At 33.1% G+C, this 15,714-nt stretch overlaps 1 protein-coding gene across 2 annotated transcripts in view; it reads left to right on the top strand.

Annotated features, from left to right (window-relative positions):
* The window catches only part of LOC115881412 (probable multidrug resistance-associated protein lethal(2)03659), a 53,103-nt gene extending 39,404 nt beyond the window's left edge, over window positions 1-13,699 (top strand). For both annotated transcript variants that reach the window (XM_030898883.1, XM_030898874.1), the window contains 5 exons: window positions 3,898-4,164; window positions 5,302-5,365; window positions 6,873-7,023; window positions 8,729-8,959; window positions 12,721-13,699. In XM_030898883.1, coding sequence (XP_030754743.1) covers window positions 3,898-4,164; window positions 5,302-5,365; window positions 6,873-7,023; window positions 8,729-8,959; window positions 12,721-13,616 — 1,609 coding nt within the window. In that variant the 3' untranslated portion in view covers window positions 13,617-13,699. The remainder of the gene's footprint in view (window positions 1-3,897; window positions 4,165-5,301; window positions 5,366-6,872; window positions 7,024-8,728; window positions 8,960-12,720) is intronic.
* The last annotated feature ends 2,015 nt before the right edge of the window (window positions 13,700-15,714 follow it).

Raw genomic sequence — 15,714 nt, 5'->3', positions numbered from 1 at the left:
AGGATTCACTGAAGGGCCGTCTGATCCCCTGCACATACGTGAAGTGACTATTTTAAAATCCAATTTTGTTCGAACTTCCGAAATTGCACTTAATAATCCAAATAGCGACTTAACTAAAGCAATACATAATATTAATCTTACAATTAGCCCGTTAACAACTGCTACACAAGTACAGTCATATTTTTGCCAAATGAAAATCGCGAAAAAATATTGTTACAACCGCGGACGGCAAATTGGAGTACAGCCTACATCCAAGTCCAGATGTAAAATTCGACCTAGATTTACGTCTGGGGCGAAGAGGATTCAGTCAGGTAGACCCTCAAAAAACGAAGTTAAACAGGTAACCAAAAAGAGGAGGAACTTATCAGCAAACGTGAATAAAAACACACCTAATGCAAAATCTCACTAACCATGTTTTTTTGTATGTATTGTTACGAAGCAATAAAATAAAGCAGAAGACTTACATTTCATTTTTACATAGTAGATATTGCCACTCAAATGTCACTAACCATGTTTTTTATATATATTATTATGAAATAATAAATGAAAAAAGCACTTCTGCTTAAGGTGTCACGTCACGCAAATTGCATTTTTATATAGTAGATATCGCCCCTCATAACGGGAAAATAATTTGTGACAATATCTACTGTACTTAGACGCTTTAAGATACAGCGCGTGGCGTCCTAATGCAGGAGAGAATGTCGAGCCTATTATTCGCAAATCGTGGTACATTGTCTTCCGTGATTCGGCATACATTTTTCTAAGGCTGCGTCGTACCATAGGAGACAATGCCAATACGCGTCCGGGAAGGGTTCATAGTTTCATAGTTGTCGATTTTCGAAAGAAATCAGTACACGTATATATATTATTTCGTATATTTTTCATTTTATTGATTTTGTGGAAAGCACTATTCATTAAAATGTTGTATCCTATGTTATAGGGCTTGTTTCTCTCGACAATTTCATGTTTCACAATGTACCGTTTGTGTCCGGGAAGGGTTCATAGTTTCATAGTTGTCGATTTTCGAAAGAAATCAGTACATGTATATTATTTCGTATATTTTTCATTTTATTGATTTTATGGAAAACACTGTTCATTAAAATGTTGTATCCTTTGTTATAGGGCTTGTTTCTCTCTACAATTTCATGTTTCACAATGTACCGTTTGTGTCCGGGAAAGGTTCATAGTTTCATAGTTGTCGATTTTCGAAAGAAATCAGTACATGTATATTATTTCGTATATTTTTCATTTTATTGATTTTATGGAAAGCACTGTTCATTAAAATGTTGTATCCTATGTTATAGGGCTTGTTTCTCTCTACAATTTCCTGTCTCACAATGTACCGTTTGTGTTCGGGAAGGGTTCATAGTTCCATAGTTGTCGATTTTCGAAAGAAATCAGTACATGTATATTATTTCGTATATTTTTTATTTTATTGATTTTATGGAAAGCACTGTTCATTAAAATGTTGTATCCTATGTTATAGGGCTTGTTTCTCTCTACAATTTCCTGTCTCATAATGTACCGTTTGTCTCCGGGAAGGGTTCATAGTTTCATAGTTGTCAATTTTCGAAAGAAATCAGTACATGTATATTATTTCGTATATTTTTCATTTTATTGATTTTATGGAAAGCACTATTCATTAAAATGTTGTATCCTATGTTATAGGGCTTGTTTTTCTCTACAATTTCATGTTTCACAATGTACCGTTTGTGTCCGGGAAGGGTTCATAGTTTCATAGTTGTCGATTTTCGAAAGAAATCAGTACATGTATATTATTTCGTATACTTTTCATTTTATTGATTTTATGGAAAGCACTATTCATTAAAATATTGTATCGTATGTTATAGGGCTTGTTTTTCTCTACAATTTCATGTTTCACAATGTACCGTTTGTGTCCGGGAAGGGTTCATAGTTTCATAGTTGTCGATTTTCGAAAGAAATCAGTACATGTATATTATTTCGTATATTTTTCATTTTATTGATTTTGTGGAAAGCACTGTTCATTAAAATATTTTATCCTATGTTATAGGGCTTATTTCTCTCTACAATTTCCTATCTCACAATGTACCGTTTGTGTCCGGGAAGGGTTCATAGTTTCATAGTTGTCGATTTCCGAAAGAAATCAGTACATGTATAATATTATTTCTTATATTTTTCATTTTATTGATTTTATGGAAAGAACTGTTCATTAAAATGTTGAATCCTATGTTATAGGGCTTGTTTTTCTCTACAATTTCATGTTTCACAATGTACCGTTTGTGTCCGGGAAGGGTTCATAGTTTCATAGTTGTCGATTTTCGAAAGAAATCAGTACATGTATATTATTTCGTATATTTTTCATTTTATTGATTTTGTGGAAAGCACTGTTCATTAAAATATTTTATCCTATGTTATAGGGCTTGTTTCTCTCTACAATTTCCTATCTCACAATGTACCGTTTGTGTCCGGGAAGGGTTCATAGTTTCATAGTTGTCGATTTCCGAAAGAAATCAGTACATGTATATTATTTCTTATATTTTTCATTTTATTGATTTTATGGAAAGAACTGTTCATTAAAATGTTGTATCCTATGTTATAGGGCTTGTTTTTCTCTACAATTTCATGTTTCACAATGTACCGTTTGTGTCCGGGAAGGGTTCATAGTTTCATAGTTGTCGATTTTCGAAAGAAATCAGTACATGTATATTATTTCGTATATTTTTCATTTTATTGATTTTGTGGAAAGCACTGTTCATTAAAATATTTTATCCTATGTTATAGGGCTTGTTTCTCTCTACAATTTCCTATCTCACAATGTACCGTTTGTGTCCGGGAAGGGTTCATAATTTCATAGTTGTCGATTTCCGAAAGAAATCAGTACATGTATATTATTTCTTATATTTTTCATTTTAGTGATTTTATGGAAAGAACTGTTCATTAAAATGTTGTATCCTATGTTATAGGGCTTGTTTTTCTCTACAATTTCATGTTTCACAATGTACCGTTTGTGTCCGGGAAGGGTTCATAGTTTCATAGTTGTCGATTTTCGAAAGAAATCAGTACATGTATATGATTTCGTATATTTTTCATTTTATTGATTTTGTGGAAAGCACTGTTCATTAAAACATTTTATCCTATGTTATAGGGCTTGTTTCTCTCTACAATTTCCTATCTCACAATGTACCGTTTGTGTCCGGGAAGGGTTCATAATTTCGTAGTTGTCGATTTCCGAAAGAAATCAGTACATGTATATTATTTCTTATATTTTTTATTTTAGTGATTTTATGGAAAGAACTGTTCATTAAAATGTTGTATCCTATGTTATAAGGCCAGTGGCGCATCTAGAGATTGAGTCTGGCAGGGGTAGTGGGAATATTCAAAAAAGTACTAAATTTGAATTAAATTTTTGCTGGAAGGTATTGTAACTGTGGAAAAAAATCTACTTGGTTTGTTTTGGATATTCTGTTTTAATTTATATTATTAATTTTTTTGTAACAATTTTATTTTATACAAAATTTTATCTTATTAATTAATTTCTTTCTGGGAGGGGTAATTACCCCTCCCGTATATGCGCCCCTGGCTTAACACGACAGGATCGGGATAAGCCTTAGGCAGATTTCTGAAATATAATATATATATTCCTTCAGCCACACACCCCCTTTACCCGACCCCCGAGAGCAAAAAAACGCAAAAAAAATATTTTTTACGCGTAAAAAGCAACTTGTTACATGTAAAAAACTACTTTTTTATGCGTAAAAAATATATTTTTTTAATTTATTACTTTCTCAACATTTCAAACTACACTTTTTCAAACATGTCTTTCAAATCCTTCAATTTAGCAGCTGTTAGTAAGAAGTTTCACTTCAAATATGCGCACATAGTGCACACACAATTTTTTATACATATTGATTTTAGGGTAGATCATCAACATGATTCATTAAATAATTCTTCAACAAATACCACAGTACTTATTGATGAAGAGAAGAAGTCAGCACAATCTGTCTTTAATCTTTATATGATCATGATAGGACTATCAACTGGTCTAGATTTGATTAAAGCTTGTGCCTTCCTGACATACTGTAGGAATGCTTCTATAAAGTTTCATAAAACGCTGTGTCACAGTATTATGAATTGTGTCATAACATTTCTGGATAATCATTTTATAGGAAATATACTAAACAGGTAAAAATTAAACAAATTTATAGATAAATATTTTAATATATGTAGATATACAGGGTGGTCCGAATTTTATTCCATATTCTGTAGATAAAAATAAGTAAAAAAATTCTTATAAATGTATGTCCTAAGATGACGTTTTTTACGTAAAAAAATCTTGGTAAAAATCGCTACGAGTAATGGTTTTCGAGATATTTGGAATCGAAATTATCAATACCTGTCATCATTGACATAAATTAAACATATTGACAAAATAGTTATTAGACTGAAATCATAAATTTGAAATGTTTTTGTGTCAAAAGTTTAATAGAAAATGTTTTATCATAATTTTTTCGAAGAAAAATTTATGATTGATTTAAAAATATAAAAATTTCCCAAATTTATTATTTCAGCCAAATAACTATCTCTACTCGTATTTATTTTTTGTCAATAATGACATGTATTGACTTTTCCATTCTAAATATCTTGAGAACGGTTGCTCGTAGCGATTTTTAGCAAGAGACATTTTTTACATAAAAAGTCATGGAAATGTATATTTTTTCACTCAGTAGTTTTATACAGATCCGGACGAAAAGTTATTACTCTTCAAAACAGTTAAAACACATGTAGGTGGCGCCCTCTACAAATAGGAGTAATACTGACATCAAAATCAAATTTCTCATGTCAAAAAACTCAAAGACACCAATTTTCATCCAAATATTGAGGTTACTTCAGAAATTATTTGGAAAAAATCGAAATAAAAATGAAACTTCTACACCCGGTATCTCCGAAACTAAGCATTTTAGGACATACATTTATACGAACTTTTTTACTTATTTTTATCTGCAGAATATGCTGCCGAAGTTACCGCAATACAGTTCGGATCACCCTGTATAACGTAGTTCAAAATACTTTATTAAAATTATTTAAAAGTACATATTTTTTATCTTTTTCCTACCATCTTTAAGTCATTTAGATATTGGCAAAAAATAACACTTTGATGGTAAATTTGTTAAAGATGGGCATATTTTAATTTGAAGAATATTTTCTCTTTGTTTTCAGATATATATTAGGTCTTTTGTATTCAAATAATGTTTTTAAAAATATGCAAATGAATAAGTCTATAGCACTGATTCTTTGAAATAAATATTTCTGTTGTTTTAGATTTTCCTACGACTTGGATTTGATTGACGAACTATTTCCATTTTTGTTTATGGAAATAATCAAGGTAAGTTTACAATAATATCATTGCTTTAAGTATACAGGATGACCCAATGGATGTCCCTTGGACATAGAACTACTACAACTGCAACTAATGTAGGTATTTTGAATAAAAAGCAAATTACCTCTATACAAAAGTGCATTATTTGTCCATGTTAGAGGGCATCAATCAAAAATAAACCCAAACGTGAATTATTAATTTAAAATTTATGTAGCTGATTGTCTAAAATTAGTTATGACACTGCCTATACTAGATTAACGCGCATCTCCTATTCAACATATTCCTGGCAGCACTCTGTATTATAGAGAACAGCAAAGTGCAGACTGCAGGAAAGAGGAAATAGCAGTATATACAGATACGAGGGTGGTCAACATATAAAGACTCAGGGCAAAAACATGTATAAAATTCATCACAGAACTCCAATATGCTAATGACTGCGCTCTAGTTGCAAAAACGTTACAGCAATTACAAAAAAAGCCGTACACATATATGTACCTGGGCATACGAGCCTTTGGGCCTTAAACTGAACATCGATAAAACAAAAATCATGTGCACTTCCCTGAAAAATCATAACAATTCCGTAAAATCGGAGAATAACTATTAGAATATGTAGCGGAATTCAATTACCTCGGCGGTAGTTTGATTTCGGAAACGGCCAATATTGACTCTGAAATTCAGTACATGATTAGCAGCGCCTCAAGAGCATTCTGGAAATTAAAAGACAGGGTTTTCTACAATCATGACTTGAGCACAAAATCCGAAACTTGCAGTGTACCGAGCAATAATAATAAGGATATTTCCCATGAAAACTTAAAAGGGATAATCATGCAGAATCAGTGGGAGAAATCGGCGCACAGTAGAACGCAATGGAGAAGAATTGTAAACTCTGTTAACAACGACAACCAAAAAGTAAAGAGACAACATAGTAATGAGATTTTTGAATGTCCGGACTGCGGAAGAGAGATAACATCATGTATCGGGCTTTTCAGTCACAGAAAAGCTCATGAAAGAAAACGCCTTGCGTAACCATCTTCTGATGCGTATCAAATACTCGTCAGCGAGTAATGGCAGTAGAAGTAGATTTTAACGCTGGATGCGACAAAAAACATTTTTTGTAAGTCAGTTTTGAAAAAACATTATTTTTCCAAAGGTAGCGTATTTTACAAGAAACAAAAAGTGGTAGTAGTAGCAGTGGTTGTTGTAGTTTTTACTTTTTAATTTATGCAGGAGCGAAGGTAGTTTTCACCCCGTACCCTTCCTATTTTTTTTGTGAAATCAGAATCATTGGTATGGAATGTTGGTTCATAAAATGTCACTTTTTTTTAATTGATTCCCCCTAACGGACAAACAAATTACTTTCGTATAAAAGTAAATTGCGTATGAATAACTTATCTTGTTTCGCTGAATATTGGGACACTATGTATAGTTCTTTTTAGCAATCAAATTAATTAATTGTGAACAGTTTTAATAAATGTATATGATAGGAATATAACATTTCTTTATTTTTTTACAGAATAGTCTTGCTGTAGCTGGAGTACTCGTCTTGGTTATTAGTGTAAACAAGATCTTTTTATTTATATCTATTTTTATGATTGTACTCTTGGTATTATTGAGGACTTTCTACATCCCTGCAGCCAGAGCATTGACAAGATTATCTGCTTTAAGTGAGTAATAAAACTGTCGAAAGAGAAATTCATTTTTCTTTTGAAACACACTGAACATTGAAAACCCAATTTTCATTGTATTCTCGTCTCCCTTATTTCTGAGGGCTTATGATCAAGAAAAATCACAGATCTTCCTGGGTCTGAGTAAGAACAATCTTCGGATTGTCACGGGGTTTTTAACAGGACACTGTCTCCTCAATGAACACCTCAGTAGATTGAAACTAAGAAGAAACGGCGAACGCAGATTCTGTGGGGAAGATGGTGAAACACCAGTACACCTCATCACTGAGTGCGCCGAGACGACAACCATTCGTGCCATGAATTTTGGTACGACTGATATTGGAGATGGAGAACTACCCTCTATAAAACCGTTCCAGATACTGGCTTTTGTCAAAGCCCTGGGACTGTATGATGAGTTATGATTCAAGAAAGGGGGACACAATGGATCTGTAAGGTCGAAGTGATTAACCCCCCTCCCACTCATTCATTCATTCTCTCCCTTATTTCTACATGCGGGACTCAATAGAAGCAGACCGACCATTGCGTTAAAGCTGGAAGGAATCCCCTAACAACACTGAGAACATTAACAGTGCAAGATCCAAGGGGCCAACCCCAAAGGGAACTACAGAAGAGCAAACCGAACCCACTCCTCTTGTAAGGGTCGGGAGCCTACCTCTAGACCCAACAGGCTACATAAGCTACCGTTTCCTCTACTTTCTTCAGGCGGGCTACACGACTCGCTGAGAGTAGATCTCAGCGGAGCAGAACTACGGAGATACCTCCGACTGCTCCACGAAGGATTTGCTCCAAAGAAAGGAAAAGCGAAAACACTCCTCGAAAAAGGGGAGAGTAAAGGAACCACGAAACAGCCTGGTGCATCTCCACCAAAGGACAAAAGGGAGAGAGAGCGAAAACCTCTCACCTCTGCTCCGGCAACGAGAGAAAAAGCCAGGATGGAGAGCCGTCCAACATCGGGAGACACGCAGGGACGTATTATCAGCTTTGCCAGAACTCCAACGTAAGAACATCGAGCAGGCGAGTCATCAACTCAATGGTGGAGGGCCATGATGAGGTCCTGACTATAGGAATTGACCTCAAATCCAAGAAGACAACAGAGAAAGAGGGATATATCCTCTTTTATATAAGGCCAGCTCTAAGGAGAGGCCAAGTTAAAGAGGTGGAGAAAACGGAGACAGATCTTCCAGCCTCCTTACGGGTACATAAGCCGGAGACAAGTTTCTCGACTGTGAAGGGCACGGAGGGCCAAACCCAACCGTGGGAAGGTGTATACCCTCGTAGGAGGAAGATGTCCAGTCCTCGGAAGAGGAACAGCTATTGTCAGAAGAGGATGGAACTGTCCCTTCTACAGCAGAGCAGGAAGATCTCCTTGTATGATGAGTTATAAACTGCATAATGAGTTATAACTCAAGAAAGGGTAACAATAGATCTTTAGGGTTGCGGTGATTACCTCCCCCTTTCATTCATTGTACATTCTACATGTTATAGTCTGTTCAACAACTCGGGTAAGATTTCGACAGACGACATCTAAAAAATGACAGACATATCTGTCACTGTTGCGTATCCTCTCGTTGTGGACAGCCCATAAATCTAATATAATCTACCGTAGTGCTAGTTGAATATTTAATTAAAAATAAAATACTGGAAACTGGGAATAATTTAACAGTAAAACTACAATTTATTTTAGCAAGAAGTCCACTAATCGGGCACATAAACGCATCATTGGAAGGTTTGTCCACCGTCCGAGCATTTGAAGCACAGCCCTTGCTGAAAGACGAATTCGATAAGCATCAGAACGTGGCCCTTTCATCCGCATACATGGAAACGACAGCAGCGAGAGCATTTGGGTATGCCCTTGACTCTACTGGCGCATTATTCCTTGTTATGGTTATTCTTGCCTTTTTGTTTATGGATACAGGTATATATTTATATCGGATTATACAGGGTCCGGCAATAGTGCGTCAGGCATCTGTAGCTCCTATAATAACAAAACTTCAGATGAACACACCCTGTATATTATTGCAATTTTGGCTTCCTTTCCAATTAATTATTTGATAACTACTTGGTTACTTTTGAACCGCCATGCCATAACTTTCATAAGTTTATGTTGATTAACCAGTTAGCAACCCATCAGAGTAAACTCTTTGCCTTCAATATTCGCGAAAACCATCGCTCTAGGACTCTAGGCGATGTGCAACAAGAGTACCTTTTTTTATAGGAAAAAGTATGTAGTTTTCAAAAAATGAACCCACGTTGCAAAAAACATAATCTCAAAAAAGTTATTCACGAAACAACCCCCTACCCTTGCAAAAACTGCCCTTTCCACTTTTCCAAATAATTTTTCAGTATCACCATTTAATTTAGGGTCAAAATTTATGGCAGAGGATTTTTATTCGAAATTTTATCTCGTTTTTTAAACCTGCAATTTCAAAACAACCGTTTTTTAAATTCACCCTTTCAGTGCCCCTAACTCCTTTAATATGCATTTTCCGCCCTATACTTATAGGAACTTTTTTTACTATTTTTAGGAGTACTACCACCCCCTGATTTTTATTACACCATTTCAATGACACCCTGTATAGCGTTTAACGCCTTGGGAGTAGCAAGGGATAGCTTGCCATACTAGAGCCGTTAGGTATACAAGGAAGGTAATATGGCTAGCACTACGCTTCAACCACCTATCCTCAGGATTGTGAATCCCAAGTTTTCATTTAAGGCTGAGTCGACCTAGGTACCCAAATTATTTTTATTTTATTAAAAATAGTCGGCTGATGAACTGCCAGGTGTGGGATTCGAACCCACTACCTTGAGATTGGTAGACGAGAGCCTGTACTGGGTGGGTCAAATTCGACGCTTTTAAATGGAAACACCCTTTTCTATAGGAGATAGACAAAAACTAATATCGGTGTCTGGAGCTCAATTTTTGTCAAAAACATGATGGTGAAAACCGCATATCGATATCTGTTACCGTTTCGGAGTTACGAGGTGTTTTTCAAAAATATGCATTTTTAACAAATCGCTGTAACTTTTTTTGCTATGGAAAATTTTGTATTTTTATGAAAACATTTCCAAAGCACCTTTTTACGTAAAATTGATTGGTTTAAATATAATTTTTTTAAAATTAATAATTTAAGAATTATCAACAGAAAATTTAATTTTTTATATGGGACACCCCGTATATTTTTAATTTATTGAAAATAATTTAAAATTACCTTTCCAATAATATAATACACTTGATATTTTGCTCGCTTCCTCTTCGAGATATAGAGTATATAAAAATTCGTCCGCTTTAAATAAGTAGGCTTTGAACGGCACTGGCTGTAATGCAAAAAAATTCTATCTGTGAGCATCAATTAAAACGGAAATAATATTTGCTACGAGATATGCAGAATTTTATAACAATTTAAAATATATTTAACCAACATCAACACATTTAAAAACTATATCTAATAACAATAAAAATAAATAGCAAACCAAGACATGAGATTTTGCTACAGGTGTTCGACATATCGACCGTCTTCTGTTATGGACACACGGGGCACTTTTTCAACATTTCTCGCGGAATCATTAACTCAGTGGGGGTGAAAGATACTCTCTCATAACTGCTAAGTATTTCTAATTCTTGTCGAGATTATACGGAAGAATAAGGAACCTTTATTCTTCCGCAAATATATCCATAGGATTAGATCCATGGGCACTAAGTCAGTCGGCCTCGACGGCCAACGGCTGGGATCTTGGTTAGCTATTCAATTATTCTTGAAATTGGCTGCAAAAATTTGCTGATAACTTCAGCGTTCAGAGGCGGTGCGTCGTCTTGCTGGAAAAATATGTTTTCGAGTTCCATTAAGGGCATATCATCAATAAGGGGTCCAAAGCCTACTAGTTAAAAGTGGCCGAACTTTTAAAAATTCTGTATTTCGAAGGGTATTATAACAAAATATCAAGTGTGCTATATTTTTGGAAAGGTAATTTTAAATTATTTTCAGTTAATTAAAAATATAGAGGGTGTCCCAAATAAAAAATCAATTTTTCTGTTGATAACTCGTAAATTATTAATTTTAAAAAAATTATACTTAAACCATTAGATTCTACGTAAAAAGGTGCTTTGGAAATGTTTTCATAGAAATACAAAATTTTCCATAGCAAAAAAGTTACAGCCATTTGTTAAAAATTTTTTGAAAAACACCCCGTAACTCCGAAACGGTAACAGATATTGATGTGCGGTTTTCACCATCATGTTTTTGATGAAAATTGAGCTCCAGACACCTATATTAGTTTTCGTCTATCTCCTACAGAAAAGGGTGTTTCCATTTAAAAGCGTCGAATTTGACCCACCCTGTACCTCTACGCCACCGGGCACCTAACTTCAGAAATATTAATAAATAAATAAAAAATATATATTTTTCAGAGCTAAAAATACATATTTTTCAACTTTCTTAAAAAAAATATTAAAAATACAAGAACTGTCCTGAAATCAAAACTCTATTAGATATTTACTTTAAATGATCTATAGTAACGTTTCTATAAATATCGTAATCTTAAATGATTCAGGGTGTCCAAAATTCTACGCCAAACTTTCTAAAATATAAAATAATTTTTCTTTTTTTTTTCCTGTATATTATTTATTTTATTAGATGGAGAGTTACAAAATGAACATTTTTTGTACTTAAAGTATTTCAAAATGTTTAATGGTTTTGCAGATACACGCAGTATTGTTTCGTATGACCCTTTCAACGATGAAATACCAGAGAAAAATCATTGGGTGGCTTTGATAAAATTTTACTCTGGAAAATATGAAATATAAAACCGCGAATATCTCTGAAACCGTTAAAAATGTTGAAATACTCTAAATACAAAAAATGTTTATTATTTAATTCTCCATCTATCGAAAAAATAATATACAGGGTGTTCCATTTAAAAAAACGAAGAAAAATTGTTTTATATTTTAGAAAGTTTGGCGTAGAATTTTGAACATTCTGTATGATTTACGATTACTATATTTATAACAAGGTAAGCACAGACCATCTAAAGTATATACCTGATATAGTTTTGATTTCAGGAAAATTCTTATATTTTTAATAATTTTTTTAAGAAAGCCTGAAAAATATATATTTTATATTTATTTATTAATATCTCTGAAACTATGGAAATATATTTACTCATATCTTAGGATTATGTAAAGTGATCTGAAAGGAAGCCAAAAATGCAATAATATACAGGGTGTTCCTTTAAAAAAAATCATCCAGATCCACTCACACTTTTTTGAGCCACCCTATAAAAGTTAAAATATTTTCCTGAAATACATCGTAGTACATACTTTAGGTTTGCACTTAAACAAAATTCCGAAGTTGTTTATTCTAGGAGCTACAGATGCCCGACGCACTATTGCCTAACCCTGTATAGTGTAGAAGGTTAGGGCTAGACCACAGAAAGGTGGAATTTTGAAAAACTTTCTTTATCCGTCAATTTTATTGCTAAAATTTTCATAGTCAAAGAAATATATAATAATATAATGAAAAAAAAAGTGCAAGAGCATTTTTGCCGTCTTTTTGTCTTGTCTTTTTTTTGCCTTGCTCTTTTTTGCCTTCCAGGAATTTAGCTATAACAATCTGGCAACCCTAGTGAAAATATCTTTCAAAATTATAACTGAATTAATTCAATTTATAACTCCTCTTCCAGATAACACAGTTGGGAACGTAGGTTTGGCAGTAACTCAAGTTTTTCAATTAACCAACAGCTTCCAGTGGTCTATCCAGCTCTGGGCCGAACTGGAACAATGCATGACGTCAGTGGAAAGAGTGATGGAATATACAAACATCGAGCAAGAAGACAAGGAGGGCAAAACGCCAAAACAGTGGATGAAAACAGGAAAGATTGAGTACAGAGATGTCAATTTGTCGTACAATATCGAAGAAAAAGTACTGAAAAATATTAATTTTGTTATTAATCCTAACGAGAAAATTGGAATTGTTGGTAGGACAGGTGCTGGAAAATCATCCATAATATCTACATTGTTTAGACTATATCACTATCAAGGTTATATATTTATCGATAACGTTGATATATCCAGTTTATCTTTACAACATTTGAGAAAACATATTTCAATAATACCTCAATATTCTCTAACATTTGAGGGAACTGTTCGTGCAAACTTAGACCCATGTGATATATATTCAGATAAAGAAATTTGGGATGTTTTAGATAAAATAACACTAACCAAACATATTCCAAACTTAGATATAAATTTGACTGAATTAAAATTAAGTACCGGTCAAGAACATCTAATTTGTTTAGGTAGGGCGTTTTTAAGTAAAAATAAAATTATTGTTTTTGACGAGCCCACAGCCAGCTTGGACAGTAGCATGAGTGATTTAGTACAAAACTTAATTAACATATACTTTGCAAACTGCACGATTATTACAATAGCTCACAGGTTAGAGTCTATTCTACAATGTGACAGAGTGATGGTTCTAGATGATGGATGTATTGCTGAGTTTGACAGTCCTCAGAAATTGCTGGAAAATGAAAATGGATTGTTTAAAAGTATGATAGAAGTTACACGAGTTAAGATATAAGTGTTATGTATACAGAGTGTTTAAAAAAACATGCGCCATCACTCGTTGGGAGATTTCTTACTTAAAAATAAGATTTATTTTTCATATCAACATAGGTCCGATTCTGCTTTGTTTCGTAGCTACAGGGTGCTAAAGTCTTAATATTTTTTCGATTTTTTATAATTTTCTCCCAAGTACTTTTAATGATTCGAATGAAATTTTGAGGGTAAAAGTTATTATAGGTGCTACATAATTTAATGCTAAAAAACTGTCGATAAATTCATCATAAAACATGTGCGCCACTGACTTTTTCCTTTTAATATCAAAATTGTGTAGGTCGTTTAATGTCAGTTAAAAGTTATCTCCTAATATTTTGTCCTTGATGAGATAAACGAAATTAATTACAATTAATAAAATTAAAAATTAATAAATTATATATTTCAACTCTAATTTATTATTAAATATTATTACTATTAGTTACTATTACTATTATCATTAGCCCAACCTAGAGCAATTTCAAATAAAAAAAAATAATGGTATTCAACTTAATTACAAAATACCTAATTTTAAAAAGTTTTAACATCCTGTAGGTAATTCTAAAATTATGCATTTCCATACCCATGTTTATAGAAACTTTTTTTCAATTTTTTTATGAGAAATCAATGAGTATTTATTTAAAGCTTTCAGAAGTTAACGATATTAAAATTTTTTTAAAGGTTGCTATTAGACTTGGATCAAGGCAAATTAATAAAATTGCGTTTATCTCACCAAGGCGGCCAAAATCGACAAAATATCAAGAGACAACTTTTAATCGGCATTAAACTGCTTACACTATTTCGCTAACAAGAGAAAAAAGTTAGTGGCGTACATGCTTTTCTTAGAAAAATATTCTAGTGATAACCCATATGCACGTCCCTGGTGAATATGTCGACACTTTTTTAGCTTGAAAATATGTCGATTTATAGGAACTTTTACCCTCAAAATTTCATTTGAATACGCTAAAAGTACTTGGAAGAAAATTAAAATAAATCGAAAAATTAAGGCTTTAACACCCTGTAGCTACGAAACAAAGCAGAATCGGACCTATGTTGATATGAAAAATAAATCCTATTTTTACTGAGGAATCTCTTCACAAGAGGTTGCACATGTTTTTTGAAACACCCTGTATATTATGTCATTAAGTTATTGTTTTTTTTTTGTTTTTGAAAATAAAAAGATTTTAAAACTTTTGAATTTGATTTCTCCTATGTAGTTTATATTTTGTTAATATGTGTTTACTGGTAATATGTACCAGTTAAAAAAACTCGTTAATGTGCATTAAAACTGTGATTAAAATCAACTAAAATTATCAATATTTTGTTAAACACTCTCCCTCATCCCCATTCCTATGTTACGCTGGTGGATTTTTTATGAAATAGTTCAAATTTCATTGCCCATTTTTTTATCGATACTGGAAAGACCCAGGGGTGCATAATATACAGAAGGTGTAATTATTGTAATTATAATAATGGGGATAATAAACCTTCAGGAAGAATTTTACAAAAAAGTTAAAACAACGTGGTATTACAAATAAAATTGTTACAAGAAAATTATTTAAAATATACCAATCAAAATTGAAAATCCAGACCATTCCAAGTTTATTTTTTTCGCAGTCACAATCATGTCACAATACCACAATACCATATGATCGAAAAAAAACCGTCGTCAGCGATGGCTATGAAATGAAGATCGCTATTGATTGCTATCATTTTATATGTAAAATTATATGGGGAATGTCATCTATGTTCATCCAATCCAACTGGACGCCGTTTTATTTTCGATCAAACAGTACTTTTCAATGTAAATTTAATTTAAATCTAATATCTAATACTTTACCTAAATATTGCCTGATAAATATTTGATGAGCCATTGAAACTGGAAAGAGCGAAAATTAAACGAATAACACTCATACCACTACCACAGCTTACCACTACTACTAATACAGTAATCCGCATATATATTTTTTAAATGTTTATATGGGACAGAAGATGCCAAACTATAAACAGAGATAACTACGAGATGCCCAAGTCAATGTGTATAACTGGTTCTCTAATAGCTATATATAAAAATCCAATGACGG

This window comes from Sitophilus oryzae, unplaced genomic scaffold (assembly GCF_002938485.1).
Source record: "Sitophilus oryzae breed Bouriz unplaced genomic scaffold, Soryzae_2.0 scaffold_1110_pilon_pilon, whole genome shotgun sequence".
NCBI classification, from domain to species: Eukaryota; Metazoa; Arthropoda; class Insecta; order Coleoptera; family Curculionidae; genus Sitophilus; species Sitophilus oryzae.
The sequence above is the reverse complement of the archived record's forward strand: the minus strand, read 5'-3'. Positions and strand labels throughout refer to the sequence as shown.